The sequence below is a fragment of the Chiloscyllium punctatum genome, chromosome 26 (assembly GCF_047496795.1).
Source record: "Chiloscyllium punctatum isolate Juve2018m chromosome 26, sChiPun1.3, whole genome shotgun sequence".
Classification (NCBI taxonomy): domain Eukaryota; kingdom Metazoa; phylum Chordata; class Chondrichthyes; order Orectolobiformes; family Hemiscylliidae; genus Chiloscyllium; species Chiloscyllium punctatum.
Genome location: NC_092764.1, coordinates 2,879,654 through 2,904,654, shown reverse-complemented (window position 1 = coordinate 2,904,654; position 25,001 = coordinate 2,879,654). Strand labels below are relative to the sequence as shown.

Here is a 25,001-nt window from a genome sequence, read left to right as displayed (position 1 = left end):
TGCCAGTGTTGCCCTTTAGATATTTGAAGTCCATGTACAATAGTGGTTTCCGGAACCAGACACCAATGCATCTGGATACCAACTGGCATGCATTGCTGGGAGTGGGGGGTGGGGTGGGGGGTTTAGTTTGCTCAGTTTGCTCACTAGCTCGAGCAGTAATTACTATCCAACGTAATTGCTGACAGTGCATTGTTTCCTCTAAACTGAGTAAACTACCCCTCCCCCCCTGCCCGGCAATGCATGCCAGTTGGTATCCAGATGCATTGGTGTCTGGTTCCGGAAACCACTATTGTACATGGACTTCAAATATCTAAAGGGCAACACTGGCACCTCCACTTCAGATATCCAAGCAATAGTGGGAAATGTTAGAGGGAATATAGCCTATGAGCAATCAAGTGTCTACCACACTTCTGGGAGTCTAGAGTCCGTTTTTGGCCAGACCAGGTACCGAGCATAGATTTTCTTCCCTCAAAGCCTTTGGGGAGTCTGTTGGGTTTTCTGACAAATGATAATGGTTACACCGTTGCCATTAAGCTAGCTTTTATTTCAAATTTTTATTGAATTCAAGTTTTACTATTTGTCTTGGTGGGATTTGAACCCATTTCCCCATAACATTAGCCTGCGGTTCTGGATTACTTGGTCGAACAAGTCCATGCCAAAAATAATCCCAAACTAAACTAGTCCCACCTGCCTCCTCCTGGCCCATATTGCTACGAACCCCTTTCCTGTTCATGTATCCATTCAAATTCTTTCAAATGTTGTAATTATACCCGCACCCACCACTTCCTCAAAAGTTCATTCCACACGCAAAACACCCTCTGCGCAAAAAAAGGTTGTGTTTTTCTTTTTTTTAAATCTCTCGCCTTTCACCTTACAAATGTGCCTACTGGTCTTGAAATTCCCCATCTTGGGGAAAAGACAACTACCAACAGCTCTATCAATACCTCTCATTATTTTGTAAACTTCCATCGGGTCACCTCTCAACCTCCTCAGCTGCAGGAAAAAAGTCCCAGCTTTTCTTTATAACTCAAACCTTCCCACTCCCAGCAACATCCTGATAAATCTCTTCTAAACCCTCTCCAACTTGCTAATATCCTTCCTATAACCGCTCGACCAGAGCTGGACACAGTATTCCAGAACAGGCCTCACCGATGCCCTATACAACCTCAACATAGTGTCCCAACTCCTATACTGAAAAGACTGAGCAATGAAAGCAAGCATGCCAAATGCTTTTTTAACCATCCTGTCTAAATGTGATGCAAACTTTAAAGAATTACTTACCTGCACCCTTAAGACCCTCTGTTCTACAACATGACCCAAAGCCCTACCATTAATTGTATAAGCCCTCCCCTTGTTAGTTGTACCAAAATGCAAGACCTCTCATTTATCCAGATTGAACTCCATCTGCCATTTTTCAGCCCATTAATCCATTTAGGTTAGATTAGATCAGATCCCCTACAGTGTGGAAACAGGCCCTTCGGCCCAACAAGTCCACTCCGACCCTCCAAAGAGTATCACACCCAGACCCATTTTCCTCTGACTAATGCACCTAACACTATGGGCAATTTAGCATGGCCAATTCACCTGATCTGCACATCTTTGGACTGTGGGAGGAAACCGGAGCACCAGGAGGAAACCCACGCAGACACAGGGAGAATGTGCAAACTCCACACAGACAGTTGCCCGCGACCAGAATCAAACCTGGGTCCCTGCATTTGATCAAGATCCCTTTGTAATCTTGGAAAACCTTCTTCACTGTCTACTATGCCACCAATTTTGGTGTCGTCCGTAAACTTACTAACCATGCCATCAATATTCTCATTCAATTCATTTATATAAATGACAAACACAACAGGACCCAGAACTGCAGGCTGCAAGGATGGTGCAGGAGGGAGGGTTTCAGGTGTATGGATAATTGGGGCTCATTCTGGGGAAGGTGGGACCTCTACAAGGAGGACGGTCTTCACTTGAACCACAGGGGTCCTAAGATGCTGGGTGAGAAATTTGCTAGCTCTATTCGGGTGGGTTTAAACTAGCTCAGTAGGGAGATTGGAACCTGTGGTGCAGTTCCAGTGCACAGGAGGATGAGAGTAGAGAGGACACAGACAAGATTTCACCGTAACAGGAATGTAAGGGCAGACAGCAAGATGGTTTAAAGTGTGTCTACTTCAATTCCAGGAGTATCTGGAATAAGGTAGGTGAGCTTGTACCATGAATAGAGAATAGACAATAGGTGCAGGAGTAGGCCATTCTGCCCTTCGAGCCTGCAGTGCCATTCAATATGATCATGGAGATCATCCTTAATCAGTATCCTGTTCCTGCCTATCTCCACAACCCTTGATTCCACTATCCTTGAAAGCTCTATTCAACTCTTTCTTAAATGAATCCAGAGACTGGGCCTCCACTGCCCCCTGGAGGCAGAGCATTCCACACAGCCACCACTCTCTGGGTGAAGACACTTCTCCTCATCTCTGTCCTAAACGGTCTACCCCATATTTTTAAGCTGTGTCCTCTGGTTCGGCACTCACCCATCAGCGGAAACATGTTTCCTGCCTCCAGAATGTCCAATCCTTTAATAATCTTAAATGTCTCAATCAGTTCCCCTCTCAGTCTTCTAAACTCAAGGGTATACAAGCCCAGTCGCTCCAGTCTTTCAGCGTAAGATAGTCCCTCCATTCTAGGAATAGGTACCTGAGACTTCGATGCTATGGCAGAGACATGGATAGAGCAGGGATGTTGCAGGTTCCAGGGTTTAGATCTTTCATTAAGATCAGGGAAAGCCATAAAAGAGGTGGAGGTGTGGCTTTGTTAGTCAAGAACAGTGCCACAGTGGCTGAAAGAACTTTTGACGAAGACTCGTCTACTGAGGTTGTATGGGCTGAGGTTAGAAACAGGAGAGGAGAGGTCTCACTGCTTGGAGTTTTTTTTATAGGCCTCTGCACAGTTCCAGAGATGTGGAGGAGAGAATTGGCAAAACGATTCTGGGTAGGAGTGAAAGGAAAGGGTGGTCATTATGGGGGATTTTAACTTCTCCAACATTGACTGGAAATGCTATAACTCTAGTATGTCGGATGGATCAGTTTTTGTCCAATGTGTGCAGGAGGGTTTCCTGATACAGTATGTCGAAGGGCCAACAAGAGGGGAGGCCACACTGGATCTGGTGCTTGGTAATGAACCAGGCCAGGTGTTTGATTTAGTGGTCAGTGAGCACCTTGGAGGGAGTGACCATAATTCAGTTTTGTTTAGTTTATCGATGGAAAGGGATAGGTACATGCCACAGGGCAAGAGTTATAGATGGGAGAAGTGCAATTATAATATGATTAGGCAAGACTTAGGAGTCATAGAATGGGGTAGCAAAATGCAGGGGATGGGAACAATCGAAATGTGGAGCTCGTTTAAGGAACAGACATTGTGTGTCCTTGATAGGTATGTCCCTGTCAGACAGGGATGAAGTGATAAGGTAAGGGAACCGTGGTTTATGAAATAAATTGTATCTCTTTTTAAGCAGAAGAGGGAGGCTTATATGACGATGAGACGAGATAGTTCAGATGAGGCGATGGAGAGTTACAGATCAGCTAGGAAGGATTAGAAGAGAGAGTTAAGAAGAGCAAGGAGGGGAAATGAGCAGTCTTTAGTAGGTAGAATAAAGGAGAACCCTAAAGCCTTCTATAGATAGGTGAGGAATAAAAGGATGATTAGGGTAGGAATAGGGCCAGTCAAAAACAGAAGTGGAAAGTTGTGTGTGGACCCTGTGGAGATCAGACAGGTGCTAAACAAATATTTCTCATCTGTTTTCACTCAAGGAAAATACTGTAGAGGAGAAGACTGAGAAACGGGCTGTAAAGTTTTGAGGTTAGTATGGAGGAGGTGTTATCAATTCTAGAAGGTGTGATGTAGACAAGTTCCCTGGGCCGGATGGGATTTATCCGAGGATTCTCTGGGAAGCTAGGGAGGAAATGACAGAGCCTTTGGCCTTGATCTTTGAGTTATCATTGTCGACAGGTTTAGTACCAGAGGATTGGAGAATTGCTTGTTCAAGAAGAGCAGTGGAGATGACTCAGGTAATTATAGATCAGTGAGCCTTATGTCTGTTGTAGGAAAAGTTTTGGAAAGGATTACAAGAGATAGGATTTATAATCATCTCACAAGCAACAATTTGATTGGAGATAGTCAACATGATTTTGTCAAGGGCAGATCGTGTCTCACAAATCTCATTGAGTTTTTTGAGAAGATGACCAAGCATGTAGATGAGGGTACGGTAGTTGACGTGGTGCACATGGACTTCAGTGAAGCCTTTGAAAAGGTTCCACATGGTCGGCTATTGAAGGACAAAATACGGAGGCATGGGATTGAGGGTGATTTAACAGTCTGAATTAGGAACTGGCTTTCTGAAAGAAGGCAGCGAATGGTGGTTGATGGAAAATATTCAGACTGGAGTCCAGTTACTACTGGTGCGCCACAAGGATCTGTTTTGGGACCATTGCTGTTTGTCACTTTTATAAATGACTTGGACGCAGGCATAGGTGGGCTAGTCAATTTGCAGACGACACTAAAGTCGGTGGAGTGGTGGACAGTGTGGAAGAATGCTGCATGTTACATGGGGCCTTATATAAACTGCAGAATTGGGCTGGGAGGTGGCAAATGGAGTTCAAGCAAATACATATGAATTGATCCACTTTGGGAATAATAATAGGAAGGCAAAGTACTGGGTCAATGGAAAGATTCTTGGTAGTGTGGAAGTGCAGAGAGATCTTGGTGTCCATGTACATAGATCCCTGAAAGTTGCCACCCAGGTTGATAGTGTTGTTAAGAAGGCATAAGGTGTGTTAGGTTTTATTGGTGGAGGGATTGAGTTCCAGAGCCATGATGTCACACTACAACTATATAAAACGCTCGTGCAGCCTCACTGGGAATATTGTACACAGTTCTGGTCGCCCCATTACAGGAAGGATGTGTAAGTATTGGAAAAGGTGCAGAGGAGATTTACCAGGATGTTGCCTGGTCTGGAGCAAAGGACTTATGAGGAAAGACTGAGAGACTTGGGTCTGTTCTCATTAGAGAGAAGAAGGCTAAGAGGGGATTTAAGAGACACATACAAGATGATCAGAGGATTAGATTAGGTGGACACTGAGAGTCTTTTTCCTCGAATGATAATGTTGGCTTGTACAAGGGGCATAGCTGCAAACTGAGGGTGTGATAGATTAAGACAGATGTTAGAGGCAGGTTCTTTACTCAGAGAGTGGTAGGGGTGTGGAATGTCCTACCTGCCAATGTAGTTAAGTCAGCCACATTAGGGACATTTAAACAGTCCTTGGATAACGAGTTTTGAGAAGATTTGTAGCTCAAGTTGAGGTTCTGGATGTAGGTTTGCTCGCTGAGCTGAAAGATTTGTTTTCAGACTTTTCGTCACCATACTAGGCAACATCATCAGTGAGCCTCCAGATGAAGCACTGGTGGCATGGCCTGCTCCTTATTTATGTGTTTAGGTTTCCTTGGGTCGGTGATGTAATTTCCTGTGGTGAAGTCATTTCCTGTTCTTTTTCTCAGGGGATGGTAAATGGGATCCATGCCAATGTGTTTGTTGAGAGAGTTCCGGTTGGAACGCCATGCTTCTAGAAATTCTCATGCTAGGATCCTAGGACAAGCCAAACAGAGACATGCACGAGAATTCCTTGAAGCATGGCATTCCATTCGGCATTCTATCAACAAACACATTCACTTGGATCCCATTTACCACCCCTCCCCCCCCCCCCCCCCCCCCCAAGAAAAACAGGAAATGACATCACCACAGGAAATTACATCACCAATCCAAGGAAACCGAAACACATAAATAGGGAGAGGGCCATGCCACCAGTGCTTCATCCAGAGGCTCACTGATGATGATACCTAGTATGGTGGCGATATGTCTGAAAACGAACCTTTCAACTCAGCGAGCAAACCTACATCCAGTCCTTGGATAAGCATATTAGATTAGATTAGATTCCCTACAATACGGAAACAAGCCCTTCGGCCCAAGTCCACACTGACCCTCCGAAGAGTAACCCACCTAGTCCCATTTCCCTCTGACTAATGCACCTAACACTACAGGCAATTTAGCATGGCCAATTCACCTGACCTGCACATCTTTGGACTGTGGGAGGAAACTAGAGCACCAGAGGAAACCCACGCAGACACAGGAAAAACATGCAAACTCCACACAGTCGCCTGAGGCTGGAATCGAACCTGGTTCCCTGGTGCTGTGAGGCAGCAGTGCTAACCTTTGAGCCACCATGCCGATGGAATAGTGTAGAAGGATGGGCTTAGATTAGTTCACAGGTCAGCGCAATATCAAAGGCTGAAGGGCCTGTTCTACGCTGTATTGCTCTATGTCCTATGAACTGGTCCCTGTTGAACACACTGGTTACAGGCCTCCAATCCGATAAGTAACCCTCCACTATTACTCTGTTTCCTGCTGTTAAGCCAATTATGTGCCCAATTGGCAAGGTCACCCTGAATCACATGTCACATTGGACCCGAACAGGACAAACAGTATAGACTACAGATTCAAAAACACTAGCAACAGTTCTCCTTCAGGATCCTCCGCTCCACGCTTGCAGCAATGTGCCGTCACCTAACCTCTCTACAGTCAGCCCTGCCTCAGCTGAGGGCCACACTCTCTCAGAATTGCAAAGGACCCACTCTGTACTACATCCTCAGGAGAATTCATACTCTCAACAAACAGTATTTCAATTCCATCTCAAACATCAAAAACTGTAAGTACAACAAACTTTTATCCACCCACCTCCATAACCAGCGCTCCTCAAACATTCCAGAAGATTCCCTCGGAAACGCCATTAGCCATGCGGCTGATGCAGCTACCACGCTGAGTGATGATGTCACTTCCGCCCACATCATGGCCACTCCCACAGCCACTTCCGGCCCTCACATCATCGCTGATGCCACATGCTCAGTGACCTCCACCACCCCTACTGCCATGATCACCACCACTTCCACCCCCACCAGCGTCACTCACCTGCATTCTGCTGACACGGCCCCCACAGACCTCCCTGTCACTATCCCCACACCCCAGAACCCCGAGGGCAACATTACCCCTGCTCATGACTCCACCCCCATTCCCCCCACCATCACACCCACTCCAGGTACTGGCTCCGACCCCACTCCCAGCTCCACACCCACACCAGATCCCAGCTCCCGGCCCTGCCGAGTTTTCACCATCCCTCCAGACCTCCCACTCACTGAGGACGAACGATCAGTCCTCAGCAAAGGATTCCCCTTCATCCCCCTCCGTCCACGCAATGAATTTAATACACGACGTGACATCGAACAATTCTTCCGTCGCCTCCGCCTCCGAGCTTACTTTCACAATCAGGACTCCCGCCCACCTTCCGAGGACCCCTTCGCCCACCTCCAACACACTGCATCCACCTGGACACCCCGCGCTGTCCTATTACCTGCCCTCGACCTCTTCATTTCCAACTGCCGCCGAGACATTAACCGCCTCAACCTGTCGTCCCCCCTCCCCCACTCCAACCTCTCACCCTCACAACGCGCAGCCCTCCAATCCCTCTGCTCCAATCCCAACCTCACCATCAAGCCAGCGGATAAAGGGGGCGCAGTGGTAGTCTGGCGCACTGACCTCTACACCGCTGAAGCCAAACGCCAACTCGAGGACACCTCTTCCTACTGCTCCCTCGACCATGACCCCACCCCCCATCATCAAACCATCATCTCCCAGACCATACAGAACCTCATCACCTCAGGAGATCTCCCACCCACAGCTTCCAACCTCATAGTCCAGGAACCCCGCACTGCCCGGTTCTACCTCCTTCCCAAGATCCACAAGCCTGACCACCCTGGCCGACCCATTGTCTCAGCATGCTCCTGCCCCACTGAACTCATCTCTACCTATCTTGACACTGTCCTATCCCCCCTAGTCCAGGAACTCCCCACATACGTTCGAGACACTACCCACGCCCTCCACCTCCTCCAAGACTTCCATTTCCCTGGCCCCCAACGCCTTATCTTCACCATGGATATCCAATCCCTCTACACCTCCATCCGCCATGACCAGGGCCTCCAAGCCCTCCGTTTTTTCCTCTCCAGACATCCCCAACAGTACCCTTCCACTGACACTCTCATTCGTTTGGCCGAACTGGTCCTCACCCTTAACAATTTCTCCTTTGAACCCTCCCACTTCCTCCAGACCAAAGGTGTAGCCATGGGCACACGTATGGGCCCCAGCTATGCCTGTCTCTTTGTTGGCTATGCAGAACAGTTGATCTTCCGTAATTACACCGGCACCACTCCCCACCTCTTCCTCCGCTACATTGACGACTGCATTGGCGCCACCTCGTGCACCCGTGAGGAGGTTGAGCAATTCATCAACTTCACCAACACATTCCACCCTGACCTTAAATTTACCTGGACTATCTCTGACACCTCGCTCCCCTTCCTGGACCTCTCCATCTCCATTAGTGACGACCAACTTGACACTGACAATTTTTACAAACCCACTGACTCCCATAGCTACCTGGATTACACCACTTCCCACCCTACCTCTTGCAAAAATGCCATCCCATATTCCCAATTTCTCCGCCTCCGCCGTATCTGCTCCCAGGAGGACATGTTCCACCATAGGACACACCAGATGGCCTCCTTCTTTAGAGACCGCAATTTCCCTTCCCACGTGGTTAAAGATGCCCTCCAACGCATCTCGTCCACATCCCGCACCTCCGCCCTCAGACCCCACCCCTCCAACCGTAACAAGGACAGAACGCCCCTGGTGCTCACCTTCCACCCTACAAACCTTCGCATCAACCAAATCATCCACCGACATTTCCGCCACCTCCAAAAAGACCCCACCACCAGGAATATATTTCCCTCCCCACCCCTTTCCGCCTTCCGCAAAGACCGTTCCCTCCGTGACTACCTGGTCAGGTCCACACCCCCCTACGACCCACCCTCCCATTCTGGCACTTTCCCCTGCCACCGCAGGAACTGTAAAACCTGTGCCCACACCTCCTCCCTCACCTCTATCCAAGGCCCTAAAGGAGCCTTCCACATCCATCAAAGTTTCACCTGCACATCCACCAATATCATTTATTGTATCCGTTGCTCCCGATGTGGTCTCCTCTACATTGGGGAGACTGGGCGCCTCCTAGCAGAGCGCTTTAGGGAACATCTCCGAGACACCCGCACCAATCAACCAAACCGCCCCGTGGCCCAACATTTCAACTCCCCCTCCCACTCTGCCGAGGACATGGAGGTCCTGGGCCTCCTTCACCGCCGCTCCCTCACCACCCGACGCCTGGAGGAAGAACGCCTCATCTTCCGCCTCGGAACACTTCAACCCCAGGGCACCAATGTGGACTTCAACAGCTTCCTCATTTCCCCTTCCCCCACCTCATCCTAGTTTCAAACTTCCAGCTCAGTTACTGTCTCCTTGACTTGTCCGACCTGCCTATCTTCTTTTCCACCTATCCACTCCACCCTCTCCTCCTTGACCTATCGCCTTCATCTCCTCCCCCACTCACCCATTGTACTCTATGCTACTCTCTCCCCACCCCCACCCTCCTCTAGCTTATCTCTCCGTGCTTCAGGCTCACTGCCTTTATTCCTGATGAAGGGCTTTTGCCCGAAACGTTGATTTCGCTGCTCGTTGGATGCTGCCTGAACTGCTGTGCTCTTCCAGCACCACTAATCCAGTATTTGATTTTCAGCATCTGCAGTCATTGTTTTTACCCTGAATCACATGTGACCTAACTTTATTAATTAGTCTACATTGCAGAACGCTGTCAAAGGCTTTACTAAAATTCAAGTAAACAACATCTACTGCTCTGCTATCATGAACCTTTTTGGTAACTTCCTCGAAAAACTCGATCAAGTTTGTGAGACATAATTTTCTTCACACCAAACCATGCTGACTATCCCTAATCAATATTTTACCTCTCTAAATGTCTATAAATCCTATCTTTTATAATCGCCTCCAACCATTTACCCACAACCGAAGTCAGATTCACAAGGCTACAGTTCACCAGTTTCTTCCTCTTAAACAAAGATGCAACATTAGCCACCCTCCAGTCATCAGGCACCTCACTTGTAGTTATAGATGATGCAAATACTTCAGCAATGGGTCTCATAATTTCCTCCCTTACTTCCCACAACATTGTGGGATATAGAACATAGAACATAGAAGAATACAGCGCAGTACAGGCCCTTCGGCCCTCGATGTTGCGCCGATCAAAGCCCACCTAACCTACACTAACCCACTATCCTCCATATACCTATCCAATGCCCGCTTAAATACCCATAAAGAGGGAGCGTCCACTACTGCTACTGGCAGGGCATTCCATGAACTTACGACTCGCTGAGTGAAGAACCTACCCCTAACATCAGTCCTATATCTACCCCCCCTTAATTTAAAGCTATGCCCCCTTGTAATAGCTGACTCCATACGTGGAAAAAGGTTCTCACTGTCAACCCTATCTAACCCCCTAATCATCTTGTACACCTCTATCAAATCACCCCTAAACCTTCTTTTCTCCAATGAAAACAACCCCAAGTGCCTCAGCCTTTCCTCATAGGATCTTCCTACCATACCAGGCAACATCCTGGTAAACTTCCTCTGCACCCGTTCCAGTGCCTCCACATCCTTCCTATAGTATGGCGACCAAAACTGCACACAATATTCCAGATGCGGCCGCACCAGAGTCTTATACAACTGCAGCATGACCTCAGGACTCCGGAACTCAATTCCTCTACCAATAAAAGCCAGTACGCCATATGCCTTCTTCACTGCACTATTTGATCAGATGCCGTTAATGGCTTAAATGTTTCAATTTATGGATACAGCTTCAGCGATTTGTCTAGTTTGATGCATTTGAGGAATGAAAAGCAAAACTAATTTAGTTGGAATGAAGGAATCGAGGAGGTATAATGATGGTGGTTTAAAACTCTAGGTCACTATGCATTGAGAAGGACATAGAGGAGTACATTTACAAGCAAGTTACAGTAACTTCAGTCAACAGGAAACTGATAATCGGGAACATTCATTAAACTATTAAGAGCTTCGAAAAGGATATGGTTTGGTGAGGGAATCAGCTCATTCCCAATTGGGAAAGGAAAGGAAACAGTGGAGAACAGTAATTATTGGCAATCACTGGCTAACGAGTATGATTGCCCACTTGGGACATTCGGTGTCACTGTTCCTTTTGTGAGTCTTCGTGTGGCTGAGGCGCACAATCCTAGAATCATATCTCCAACCACACATTTGGAAGCTGTTTCTGGAAGGTTGAATTGGTCCTTGGCCTAGAGAATGCTGCCATTCCTTTCTCGGGTTCTTTTTCCATACTTCCTCTTGCCGAGAGTTGCTCTTAACAATTTGTGTCCCTTCAGACAGTTTCTTCTGAGTGGAGTCACCTACGCAATGACATCTATGTTGAATTTCTTGAGGTAAGCCTTCAGGGAGTCTTTGAAATGCTTTCTCTGTTCTCCTCTCATTCGAGTACCTTCCTTGAGCTGAACGATGAAGACTTGCTTTGGCAGTGAGAACTCATTTTCAGCAGGTGGCTGGCCTAGCCTAGTTGGTTTCACATGATCATGGTCTTGATGCTTGTGCTATTGGCTCCTTCAAGGAGACGTTATTATACCCGTCCTCCCAAATGTTGCACAGAATGCTTTCAAACAATATTGTTGGTTCTGCTGAAGGGTCTTGATGTAGTATATATACATTGTCCAAGTTTTGGAGCCATTTGGAAAAGTCAGAAGGATGACTGCTTATACACAAGGATCTTGGTATTACGATGTCATCAAAGACTCTCATCCTGAGACGTCCAAAAGCGTCACTTGCAGATTGGATGCACTGTTGGATCTCTACGTTCATGTCAGCTTTAGATGGGAAGTGGTTCCCCAGGTAGTGAATATATTTCATATTTGGGAGGATTGCTTCATTGACCTGAATGAACAGATAGACCAGAACTTGCACTGGGATGGATTGGTAAAGCAATTGAGTTTTCTCGATGCAGAGACTAATTCTTCAGTATGCTGCAATGAAAACATTAGGCAAGGGCAAGATTCCCCTTCAGTGGTGCAGAGATGACACTGTCATCCACAAACCAAAATTCCACAGTGATGTCAGTGTCGCTTTCTTCTTGGATTTTGACTAGTTGACATTATCTACAGAAGAAGGGCTTATGCCCGAAACATCGATTCTCCTGCTCCTTTGATGCTGCCTGACCTGCTGCGCTTTTCCAGCAACACATTGTCTACAGAGTGGATGGAAAGCGTTTTAATGTCCACACTAATGGGAAACTTATTGTTGACAAGATGAAGAATAATAGCAATGACAACGGAGAAAAGAGTGGGGGTGATCCTTCATTCCTGTCTTGACCTCAAAGGACTCTGTCATATTACCATCAACTCGGATAGAGAGAGTACAGTGGAGGGATAAGAAAGAGAATATTAGAATCAAAGAGTGTTCTAATTAGTCATTTGCTATTACAGAACTCAAGTATTGCTGAAATCAGAAGCATCAAAGACAATTCTGTGGGATAATGGCTACACTAATCAAACAATTTTTTTAAAAAATTACAGCGCAGTACAGGCCCTTCGGCCCTCGATGTTGCGCCGCCCTCTCATACTAATCTGAAGCCCATCCCACCTACACTATTCCATGTACGTCCATATGCTTGTCCAATGACGACTTAAATGCACTTAAACTTGGCGAATCTACTACCGTTGCAGGCAAAGCATTCCATACCCTTACCACTCTCCGAGTAAAGAAACTATCTCTGACATCTGTCTTATACCTATCTCCCCTCACTTTAAAGCAGTGTCCCCTCGTGTTTGCCGTCCCCATACTTGGAAAAAGGCTCTCCCTGTCCACCCTACCTAACCCTCTGATTATCTTGTATGTCTCTATTAAGTCACCTCTCAACCTTCTTCTCTCTAACAAGAACAGCCTCAAGGCCCTCAGCCTTTCCTCGTAAGACATTCCTTCCATATCAGGCAACATCCTAGTAAATCTCCTCTGCACCCTTTCCACAGTTTCCACATCCTTCTTATAATGCGGTGACCAGAACTGTACACAATAATTTCTCATTATTTATTGCAAAGCTATCATTTTGGTCCTGATTGGTACAGGTACAGAGAAAGTAAAGCAATGGAGTAATACAGAAAGTGCAGGGGAAACATAAGAGAGCGGTTAGGACAGTGAGGTGGGGTATGATGATGCTACAGCTGTAAGAGGTGTACTTTGTCCTTTGTTTTAAATGAAGAAAGGTTGAGACAGAGGCGCCGAACGGTATGCTCAAAGCCAATAAACAGCTTGTAAGGCCTTGGTTTCTTTTCAAAATAAATAGAAGCAGCCTGAATAGAACATAGAACATAGAAGAATACAGCGCAGTACAGGCCCTTCGGCCCTCGATGTTGCGCCGATCAATGCCCACCTAACCTACACTAACCCACTATCCTCCATATACCTATCCAATGCCCGCTTAAATACCCATAAAGAGGGAGAGTCCACTACTGCTACTGGCAGGGCATTCCATGAACTTACGACTCGCTGAGTGAAGAACCTACCCCTAACATCAGTCCTATATCTACCCCCCCTTAATTTAAAGCTATGCCCCCTTGTAATAGCTGACTCCATACGTGAGTCAAGCTCCCCTGAATCAGGATTTTTAGTTTTAGCTTTCTGCAGTTGCTGAGGCCTTGAAACTGGATGTGGAAGCTCTTATTCCTCTCTCTGTTACAGTTCACCTCTCTTCCTCCTGCTGGAATTGTATGTGAGACCATCTATTTTTCTGAATTTGCCTTTGCCAAGGGTGTGTTTATGGAATGTTATTATATTGAAACAGTTAATTAGTAATAGTTAAAATATATTATTTTGTTTGGCATTTTGGTAGTTACAATTAAGCCAATGCTTTTTTTTATTTTTACTTGTCTGTATTATAACTGTAGTGTAAAAATAAAGTGTGTTTCGCTTAAAGTCATAGTTTAACCAATTAAATTGCATCTGGAATGCAACGCCTTACACTTACCTTTAAACAAAAAAAGCTTCGGGTCTAAGCTGTCTTCTTAATATATTTGGGGGGGTTGGTCTGGTCCATAAGAGGGGCACGAAGAAACATTGATGGGTAAGATTATGGAGAATTGCATAATAGTCTATACAGGGGTCCCCGATTTATAAATGTCCAACTTAAGGATGCTTGGACTTGAGAATGCAATCTGGTAAGGAGTATAACCTTAAAGTTCCACATACAAACATTTCTTAAGACAGCGGGTCAACTTATCAAAATAGTTTAGAAGGTTTACAGAACACTTGTCTTTTTCAGTTGTGGCACAGATTTTAAAAGCAGAAAGGTCCCGCAGGGTTCGGTGCTGGGGCCACAGCTGTTCGCATTATATATTAATGATTTGGATGAGGGAACCGGGGGCATTCTAGCGAAGTTTGCCGATGATACGAAGTTAGGTGGACAGGCAGGTAGTACTGAGGAAGTGGGGAGGCTACAGAAGGATCTAGACAGGTTGGGAGAGTGGTCCAGGAAATGGCTGATGGAATTTAACGTGAGCAAGTGCGAGGTCTTGCACTTTGGCAAAAAGAATAAAAGCATGGACTACTTTCTAAACGGTGAGAAAATTAATAAAGCCAAAGCACAAAGGGATCTAGGAGTGCTAGTCGAGGATTCTCTAAAGGTAAACATGCAGGTTGAGTCTGTGATTAAGAAAGCGAATGCAATGTTGTCTCTTATCTCAAGAGGGTTGGAATATAAACGCAGAGATGTACTACTAAGACTTTATAAAGCTCTGGTTAGGCCCCATTTGGAGTACTGTGTCCAGTTTTGGTCCCCACACCTCAGGAAGGACATACTGGCACTGGAACGTGTCCTGCGGAGATTCATACGGATGATCCCTGGAATGACAGGTCTAGCATACGAGGAACGGCTGAGGATACTGGGATTGTATTCGTTGGAGTTTAGAAGATTAAGGGGAGATCTAATAGAGACGTACAAAATAATACATGGCTTTGAAAAGGTGGATGCTAGGAAATTGTTTCTGTTAGGCGATGAGACTAGGACCCGTGGACACAGCCTTAGAATTAGAGGGGGTCATTTCAGAACAGAAATGCGGAGACATTTCTTCAGCCAGAGAGTGGTGGGCCTGTGGAATTCATTGCCACGGAGTGCAGTGGAAGCCGGGACGCTAAATGTCTTCAAGGCAGAGATTGATAGGTTCTTGTTGTCTAGAGGAATTAAGGGCTACGGGGAGAATGCTGGTAAGTGGAGCTGAAATGCTCATCAGCCATGATTGAATGGCGGAGTGGACTTGATGGGCCGAATGGCCTTACTTCCACTCCTATGTCTTATGGTCTTATGGTTATGTTAGAGCTGGTTGGGTCACAGTTGTAAGACTATGTGCAGTTCTGATCACCATAGTATCAGAGGATGTGACTGCACTGGAGAGGGTGCAAAGCGGATTCACCAGGATGTTACTGGGATAGAACATTGATCAATGAAGAGAGGCTAGATAAGCTCATGTTTCTTCTTTGCAGCAGAGAAGGTTGAAGGGGGACCTGATAGAGATGTGTGCGATTATGAGGAGCATGGACATGCTGGATAGAAAGCAGCTATTCCCCTTAGTTGAATGATCAATAACAAGGAGGCATAATTTAAAGGTGAAAGACAGGGGGTTTAAGAGGGAATTTCAGGAAAATACTTCTCGCTTCGTGGTGGTGGGAATCTGGAATGCACTGCCGAGGAGGGTAGTTGAGGCGAGAAACCTCACTTTAAAAAGTACTTGATGAGCACTTGAATTATCATAATATTCAAGACTCTGGACCAAGTAGTGGAAAATGATTGGAGTATTTTTTGACAGCGCTGACATGATGAGCTGAAAGCCTCATCTATAACATATGATTCTACGATTCTAAGAAGAATCTTTGAGGGAAATCACCTCAATGTGAAAGGCAGTTCGGAGATTAAAAGACCTCAGATTGAGAAAGAGAAAGAACAGAAGTATTGCTTTCTGGATATTCCATCCTGATCTCCTCCAATAGTCCTCAGCATCACAGTTATCAGCCTTCAGTCAATTTAACTCACTCCATATTATATCAAATAACAGCCGAAGGTGCTGAATACTGCAAAGATTATAAGTCCTGACAATTCTCCAGCAATAGTACTAAAGACGTGCCCCACAACTTGCCACGTTCCCTAGCCAAGCTGTTACAGTACAGCTACAACATTAGCATCCCCAAAAGGTGGAAAATTGCCAAGGTACTTCTGTATGAGAAACAGGACGAAACCCAATTCTGCCACTTCCACTATTTCATTCTGCTCTCAATCATCAGTAAAGTGATGAAGGTATCATCAACAGTACCATGAAGTAGCACTTGCTTAGCAATAACTTGCTCACTAACACTCAGCATGGGTTTTGAACAGGGTCGTTCAGCTCCTGACCTCATTCGAGCCTTGGACTAAACATGGACAAAAGAGGTGAAGTGACAGTAACTGCCCTTGGCATCAAAGCTGCATTTCACCACGTGGCATCAAGGAGCTCTTGCAAGATTTGAGTCAGTGGAAATCTGGGGAAAACACTCTGCTGTTTGAAGTCATACCTGGCATAAAGGAAGATGGTTGTGTTTGTTGGACATTAGTCATCTCACTTCTGGGACATCTCTACGAATTCCTTAGGATAGTGCTCCAGACCTATTCAGCTGCTTCACAATAGATCTTCCCTCCATCGTAAGGGCAAAAGTCAGGATGTTCGCTGTTGAATGCACAATTTTCAGTGTACTCCTCAGATACTGAAGCGGTCCTTGTCCTTCTGCAGTATGACATGGACAATGTCTAGGTTTGGGCCAAAATGTGGTAAGGAACGTTTATGCCACACAAATACCAGGCATTGACCATCTCTTTCCAAATTCATGATCACTGCCATCTAGAGGACATGGGCAGCAGATACATGTGAATACCACCACCGACAAGTTCACCTCCAAGACATTCACAATTCTGACTTGCACATGTATTGCCGTTTGTTCAGTGTCATTGTGTCCCTAACAGCACTATGGGTCTACCTCCACATAATGGACTGCAGTAGTTCAAGAGGGTAGCTCACAACCACCTCTTCAAGAAAAATTAGGGAAGATCAATAAAGGCTGATCCAGTTAGCAGCACAAAGAAGTAATAATCTGCTTGGAGTGTTTTGGGTCATATAAATGTGTACCTGGACAGTGTAAAGTACGAGATATGGGCCTCATGGTAAGGCCAGCATTTGTTGTCCATCTATAACCGCCCTTGAACTGAACGCCATTTCAGACAGCAGTTATGAGTGCAGTAATCTCAAACCTTGGATTACTGGTTCAGTAAACACTAGGTCTCCCTGTCTGTGAACTATATTTTCAGTTGTAGTAAAGGAAAAGGGAACTTCAATTTTGAGATTTAAAGTTTAGGTTTTTTACTAAGCTAGTGATTAGTCAATATTGTCTTCAGTCTTTTGTTATAGTGAAGGTTTGTAATTATGAGATTTGTTCTTTTTGTACTGCCCACCCCACCCCTAATTGCCCAGAGGAGCAGTTAAGAGTCAACCACATTGCTGTGGGTTTGGAATCACATGGAGGCCAGAATGGGTAAGGATGGCAGTTTCCTTCCTAAAGAACATTAGTGAACCAGTTGGGTTTTTGTGACAATCAACCATGGATTCATGGTCATCATTAGATTCTTAATTCCAGATTTTTATTGAATTCAAATTCACCATGGATGGCAGGATTCAAACCCCAAGTCCCCAGGCCATGACCTAGTTCTCTGGATTAACAGTCCAGCAATAATACCATTGCCTCCCTATCCTTTCAGCCATATATCATTTCAGCTATTAACAGCAAGTTTATATGTCTTTTTAAAACTCATCAGTTTCTGGATATTATTATGAGAGATTTTGAGAATAATTTAGCAGCTAACATAAAAAGGAACACATAAAGTATTTCATAAAAACTTACTAATAGTAAAAATGTAGTCCATAAGACAAAAAAGTAGAGTGGATCGGCAGAGCCATTCAATGAGTTTATGGGTGATTTATTAATCCTCAACTCCACCTGCCTGACTATTCCCTTACTGGTTAAAAATCTGTTAGTCTCAGCCTTGAATATAATTAATGACTCCACCACAACAGCACTCTGCAGTAAAGGATTCCTCCCCATTTGCTACCCTCTGGGAGAAGAAGTTCTTACCTTTGTCCGAACTGGGCAACCTTTTACTCTGAAATTACGCTGTCTTGTCCTAGACTTTCCTACAAGGGGAAGCAACCCCTTTACACCTACACTATCGAGTCCCCTAAGAATTTTGTATCCTTCAATAAGTCATAGATGATGGAAGTGAATGTATAATAGACACTTCCCTGATTCTTCTAAACTCAAAGACATATAAACTTGCTGTTAATAGCTGAAATGATATATGGCTGAAAGGATAGGGAGGCAATGGTATTATTGCTGGACTGTTAATCCAGAGAACTAGGTCATGGCCTGGGGACTTGGGGTTTGAATCCTGCCATCCATGGTGAATTTGAATTCAATAAAAATCTGGAATTAAGAATCTAATGATGACCATGAATCCATGGTTGATTGTCACAAAAACCCAACTGGTTCACTAATGTTCTTTAGGAAGGAAACTGCCATCCTTACCCATTCTGGCCTCCATGTGATTCCAAACCCACAGCAATGTGGTTGACTCTTAACTGCTCCTCTGGGCAATTAGGGGTGGGGTGGGCAGTACAAAAAGAACAAATCTCATAATTACAAACCTTCACTATAACAAAAGACTGAAGACAATATTGACTAATCACTAGCTTAGTAAAAAACCTAAACTTTAAATCTCAAAATTGAAGTTCCCTTTTCCTTTACTACAACTGAAAATATAGTTCACAGACAGGGAGACCTAGTGTTTACTGAACCAGTAATCCAAGGTTTGAGATTACTGCACTCATAACTGCTGTCTGAAATGGCGTTCAGTTCAAGGGCGGTTATAGATGGACAACAAATGCTGGCCTTACCATGAGGCCCATATCTCGTACTTTACACTGTCCAGGTACACATTTATATGACCCAAAACACTCCAAGCAGATTATTACTTCTTTGTGCTGCTAACTGGATCAGCCTTTATTGATCTTCCCTAATTTTTCTTGAAGAGGTGGTTGTGAGCTACCCTCTTGAACTACTGCAGTCCATTATGTGGAGGTAGACCCATAGTGCTGTTAGGGACACAATGACACTGAACAAACGGCAATACATGTGCAAGTCAGAATTGTGAATGTCTTGGAGGTGAACTTGTCGGTGGTGGTATTCACATGTATCTGCTGCCCATGTCCTCTAGATGGCAGTGATCATGAATTTGGAAAGAGATGGTCAATGCCTGGTATTTGTGTGGCATAAACGTTCCTTACCACATTTTGGCCCAAACCTAGACATTGTCCATGTCATACTGCAGAAGGACAAGGACCGCTTCAGTATCTGAGGAGTACACTGAAAATTGTGCATTCAACAGCGAACATCCTGACTTTTGCCCTTACGATGGAGGGAAGATCTATTGTGAAGCAGCTGAATAGGTCTGGAGCACTATCCTAAGGAATTCGTAGAGATGTCCCAGAAGTGAGATGACTAATGTCCAACAAACACAACCATCTTCCTTTATGCCAGGTATGACTTCAAACAGCAGAGTGTTTTCCCCAGATTTCCACTGACTCAAATCTTGCAAGAGCTCCTTGATGCCACGTGGTGAAATGCAGCTTTGATGCCACCCCTTTATCCGAACTCTTTATCTTCCATTAGTTAGCCAATCCTCTTTCAATGCTAATATATTACCCCAATACTATGGCCTCTTATCTTATTAAGTAGCCTAATGTGGTACCTTATCAAACCTGAAAATCCATTATATTACATTCACTGCTTCCTCTTTATCCATCCTGCTCATTACATCCCCAAAGAATTCTAATAAATTTGTCAGACACTATTTCCACAATGAAGTTGTGCTGAGTCTGTTTGATCATTCTATGCATTCCTAAATTTTCTGCTATTGTATCATAGAACATAGAACATTACAGCGCAGTTCAGGCCCTTCGGGCCTCAGTGTTGCACCGACCTGTGGAACTAATCTGAAGCCCATCTATCCTTTATAATAGAGGCTAACATTTTCCTAACTCTTCCTTCCTTTTATTTATTTAAAGAAAGGAAAAATACGGTTAATTAGTAACCAAAAAGATCTTCTTAAGTTGGCTGAGGTACCAAATGTCTTTGCAAAGTCTTCACTTGAGATATACAGAGAAGGAAGAGGAAATTTTGACGTTGGATATGATCAAAATAAGTTAGAGGAGTTATGGTAAAATTTGGAAGTCCTCGAAGTAGGTCAATTACCTGGTCTGAATGAGAAGCATCCTAATCACTAAGGGAAGTTAAGGGTGACAGTTGTAGAAGGTCAGGCCACAATGGCAGTGGTGCCAGAGGCCGAGAAGATTGTGAACTTAAAATGTTAATTGAAAAGGGAAAAGACTAAACCCAGCAATTATTGGCAACTCAGATTAACTTCATTGGTGAAAGTTGATGCAGACAGTTGATATTATCTAAATAGAGTTTCAAATAGCTTCAGAAAAGTTACATATAGTAGGTGTGTTCATAAAATTAAAAGACCATAGGTAGAAAAGGACAATGACAGTGTAAATACGGAATTGAAGGGACAGAAAGCAGAATGCATCCATGGAGGCTGTTTTCAAAATTGAAGTGGGAGATAAATGTTGTTCCCAAGAAGATTATGTACTGCCATTCTTCAGTATCGCTAAGTCAAAATCCTGGACTTCCCTCCCTTCCAGCTCTGTTGGTGTAATCACACTCCAAGAATGACATCAGCTCTAAAAAGGCAGTTCACCACCACATTCTCAAGGGTAATCAGGGATTGCAACAATACTAGCCCCGCCAGCCATGCCCACATCTCATGGAAAAATAAAAAAAGCTCTCAATACCATAATTTAGGATGGACGTTGAAGCCTTGGATAGGGTGTAGAGGAGATTTACAAATGGTTCCAGGGATGAGGAATTTCAAAATCAAAAAGGCATTTGACAGAGGAAGTGTGGAGAACAAAATGTTTCCACTGGCAACAAAGTTACTAATCAGAGGACACAAATTTAAAATAACTGCCAAAACAGAGATTACATAAATCAATGTCTTTTCTTAAGCAACAATGACCTGCACAGCAGATGGAGTGGATTCAATATAACTTCGAAAACAGCATTGGATAAATACTTGAAGGTCTACTGGAAAAGATTACAGTATGCTGATATATTAGATTGTTCTATCAAAGAATTTGTTCAGGCATGCTGGGCTAAATGGCCTTCTTTTATCATCTATGAATCCATGTTAACATTTGTACTGTAATCCTACAGACACATTACTCAGAACACTGATGACTTAAAGTTGACGAACCACTTCCCAACGATTTTGCTGGAATATCCTGCCTTCCGGAGAAGTTCTGGCAAAAGGATCTCTGAATCAGGGATCCCTCCCACAATCTCCTGTGGTGTGTATGCTGCAAACAGAGAAAAGCAGTGGTATTACTCACATACAAGGCTGGCTTTATTGAATTAATTTGTCAAGAAATATTGTCTGCTTTCTTAATTTGCAAGCTACTCCTCTAGAGTTTGGTCCAAACAGGGGGTATCATACTATGGGTGAGAGCAAGGCATATGATCAAAGGAGGTGGCGCTTCCAATGCGGAGTTCATTCATCTCATGAGGTATTGCACTAATATTGTGTGTCACAAACACACACATCCACCCCATCATATGGACATTGCATCTGACATTTGCCAGGCTCTAAGATCTCTTATGGTACATTTCCGAACCACTCAAAGTATACTTCTGCACTTCAATGCCACACCTTGGGGCAAAATGGCAATATGATTGTAATGGTAAAGCAGGGACACTTTGTGCTGAAAAGACACACACCTAGCTCATGGATTAGACCAGCCAGTCCACTTACTCTCTTAAAAACCTGAATATTCACTGCATCACTGTCTTGCCTTGCTCTCTGTTCTCTCAGCCAGAGATACCAGGCTCACAATACTGCTGTATGGCTGTGCCATTTAGTGCAAACACAAAGCCAGAAATCCTGTCAACTGTTCTCAATCAAGTCAAGGAAAATAGCCTTTGATCAGGGAGTCCTCCTGGCAGTCTAGTGGCTTGTACACGATAGTCAGCAACTCAGTTTCAGAATCAAAATCCTCTCCTCATTAGGGGTGAGAAGCCACACATCCAGCAGGATACCACCCACCTTCACTCTTTGAGGCCTATTGTGAGCTGTTTTCTTCCTGGAATGAGAGTGAGGAAGCTATTATGAGAGCAGAAAGTGGAAGGCACAGCTGTTACTTTTGCTGTAGGTGTGAAGAGTCCTAAGCAAGGGAGTAGACAATGCAGAGGGCATGCAGGATACGTATGTAAGATTCAGCCTATAGTGAGAGTGTGTGAGAGAGAGAGTGAGTGTTTGTGTAATTCTACGTGTGACACAGGGCTGAATACAATACTGTCTGACCTGTGCCAGTAGAACTTATGCCTGACTCTGAGGTAGGATGCTTGAAGACCATGACCTACAGGCCCAGATTAAATTTCTGGTCTACAAAGCCATTGCTTTCCACACTGCTATTTGGAGCTGAAACATGGACTACCTAGGCACCTTAAAGCACCGGAACAACACCACCGGAGATCCCTGCAAATCACCTGGGAAGACGTGGACAATCCATGTCATCCAAATGCCCAAGTCACACCTCCTAAAACAGAACATGTTACTCCCAGCTGAAGCAAGGTCAGCATACTCCTGCTGGCCAAAAGAAACACTTCAAAGATAACATCTGGACCAACCTCAAGAAATTCCATATCAACATCGACAACTGGGAGAACATGACTACATAGTGAAACATCATCCAGCAGGGAGTTATACGCCATGATCTCTGCCGTGCCACCGAACAGAAGTGACTCTTGCCCAAGGAGAGACAGAACATCAAGAAGGTGTACACATGACCATTTCCAATTTCTGTTACCACCCACCAAAGCCTACACTGCAATAGATTCTGTGTGTCCCTGATTGGCCTTTTCAGGGCCCACAAGGCCCTCATGGAGGACAATTATACTCAACCCAAGAAATTGACAAAGGCAGGCTGTATCTTACACTTTCTTGGCCAACTGTCAGTTTCACCAAATATTTTGGAGTGTTTTTTTTGCCAACAAGGCCTAGTGAGAGCTCTTGGCATAGCTTGCCAAACCTGCCCTATTACCTACCTACAAAGCCCCTGTGGTGTCCCTCTCCTCCAATCCTAGTCCCATTTTACCACACGCCTTTCAGAAAATAACTGCCACTCACTGCTTACAGTTCCATACCACTGGAGTAGCATGCTGGAAGTCAAGCTGCACTATTCCCAGAATTGTTACAGAAGTTAAAGATTGTTAAAAGTACATGAAATTCACAACTTACCTTCTTTCAGATCTGGGTTGACAGAAAACATGAACAAGGTTTCAGTTCTTAACAAGAATGTCTACTTATTTATGGACTCTAACTTCAGATAAACAATTATGAACCATCAACATATAACTGCTAGTTAGAACTTTAACCCACTTAGAAAAGTCCTCCACTACACGTATGCACAAATAAACATTAAAAGGAACACTGGTGCTATGGGCAGAGGGGAAAGACTGGTTCAGTGATCCCTGTCCACAGAATTTGCTGAGATGATCTTCTTGCTGATCAGAAGGCTGCTTTATCATTTCTGTTCCTCAGGCCAATCATTTTCAATTGCTTTATCTTTGATCTTCTTTCTGTTAACCAGGGATGTTTGCTAATGATTGCACAATGTTCAGCATAATTTGCAACTCCAGAAAGACTAAAAGAGGACTGTGTTATTACGTAGCAAGACTTGAACTACATCTAAACTTAGGCCATTACACGGCAAATAATATTCACGCCACACAGGTATCAGGCAGTGACCATCTCCAACAAGAGAGAAGCTGACCATCAGCCTTGACATTACCATTGTTAAATTCCCTACTGTCAACATCCTAGAGGTTACCATTGACCAGAAACCAAACTAGACTAGCCATAAAAATACTGTGAGTACAACAGCCACAAAGGTCAGAGATAGGAATACTGCATCAAGTAATTTACCTCCTGTCTCCCAAGAGCTTGCCTGTCATCCACAAGTCAAAAATGTGATGGAACTCTCACCACTTGACTGGATGACTGCAAATCAAGAATCTCAACACCATCGAGGTCAAAGCAGCTTGGCACAACCTTCACCATTCATCATCAATGCACAGTGGTAGCACTGTCAACAAGATACAGTGCTTCAACTCACCAAGTGATTTTTGACAACATTTTTCATCTCCAACCACTTCAATCTAAACGGACAAGGGCTGAAAATACATGGCAACACTACCACCTGCAAGTTCCCCTCCAAGCCACTCAACATCCTGACTTGAAAATACATTGTCATTCTTTCAGTGACTCTCAGGTCAAAATTCTGGAATTCCTAGCTTTATTGTGGGTCTACTTACAGTACATGGACTACAGCAGTAAGAAACAGATCACTGCATGGGCAATTAATGCTGGCCAAGCCAATGATGCCCACAATCTGTGCAAGAATTAAAAGACTATATAAAGTGGGCTCTCTCCCACACACAGTGTTACAAGTATCACCAATAAGTCAGGCTGGAAAATGCTTACTACGCTGACCAGTTAAGACTATCACTTACCGTTTCGAGCATGAGCATTTGTTGTGTAGAAACCGTTTCTAATGGGAAGACGACCTGTTAGCAATGCAGCACGGGCTAGAGAGGAAGGAGAAAAAGAAAAATATTTCAACAAATTGATATTTATTTCTAAATTAATTACACAGAATGCATTTGAGGTAAAGCTCCATACAGCACAGAAGTCAGCAATCCCCTCTGTTTTATATTAATTAACAGTATACACTAATTCAAG

The 25,001-nt window shown here is 44.5% G+C and overlaps 1 protein-coding gene across 1 annotated transcript in view; it reads right to left on the bottom strand.

Annotated features, from left to right (window-relative positions):
• The window catches only part of galns (galactosamine (N-acetyl)-6-sulfatase), a 96,317-nt gene that overhangs the window by 51,573 nt on the left and 19,743 nt on the right, over nt 1-25,001 (bottom strand). The window contains exons 3-4 of the mRNA XM_072595770.1: nt 24,773-24,847; nt 21,459-21,561 (exon numbers count right to left, since the gene is read on the bottom strand). Coding sequence (XP_072451871.1) covers nt 21,459-21,561; nt 24,773-24,847 — 178 coding nt within the window. The remainder of the gene's footprint in view (nt 1-21,458; nt 21,562-24,772; nt 24,848-25,001) is intronic.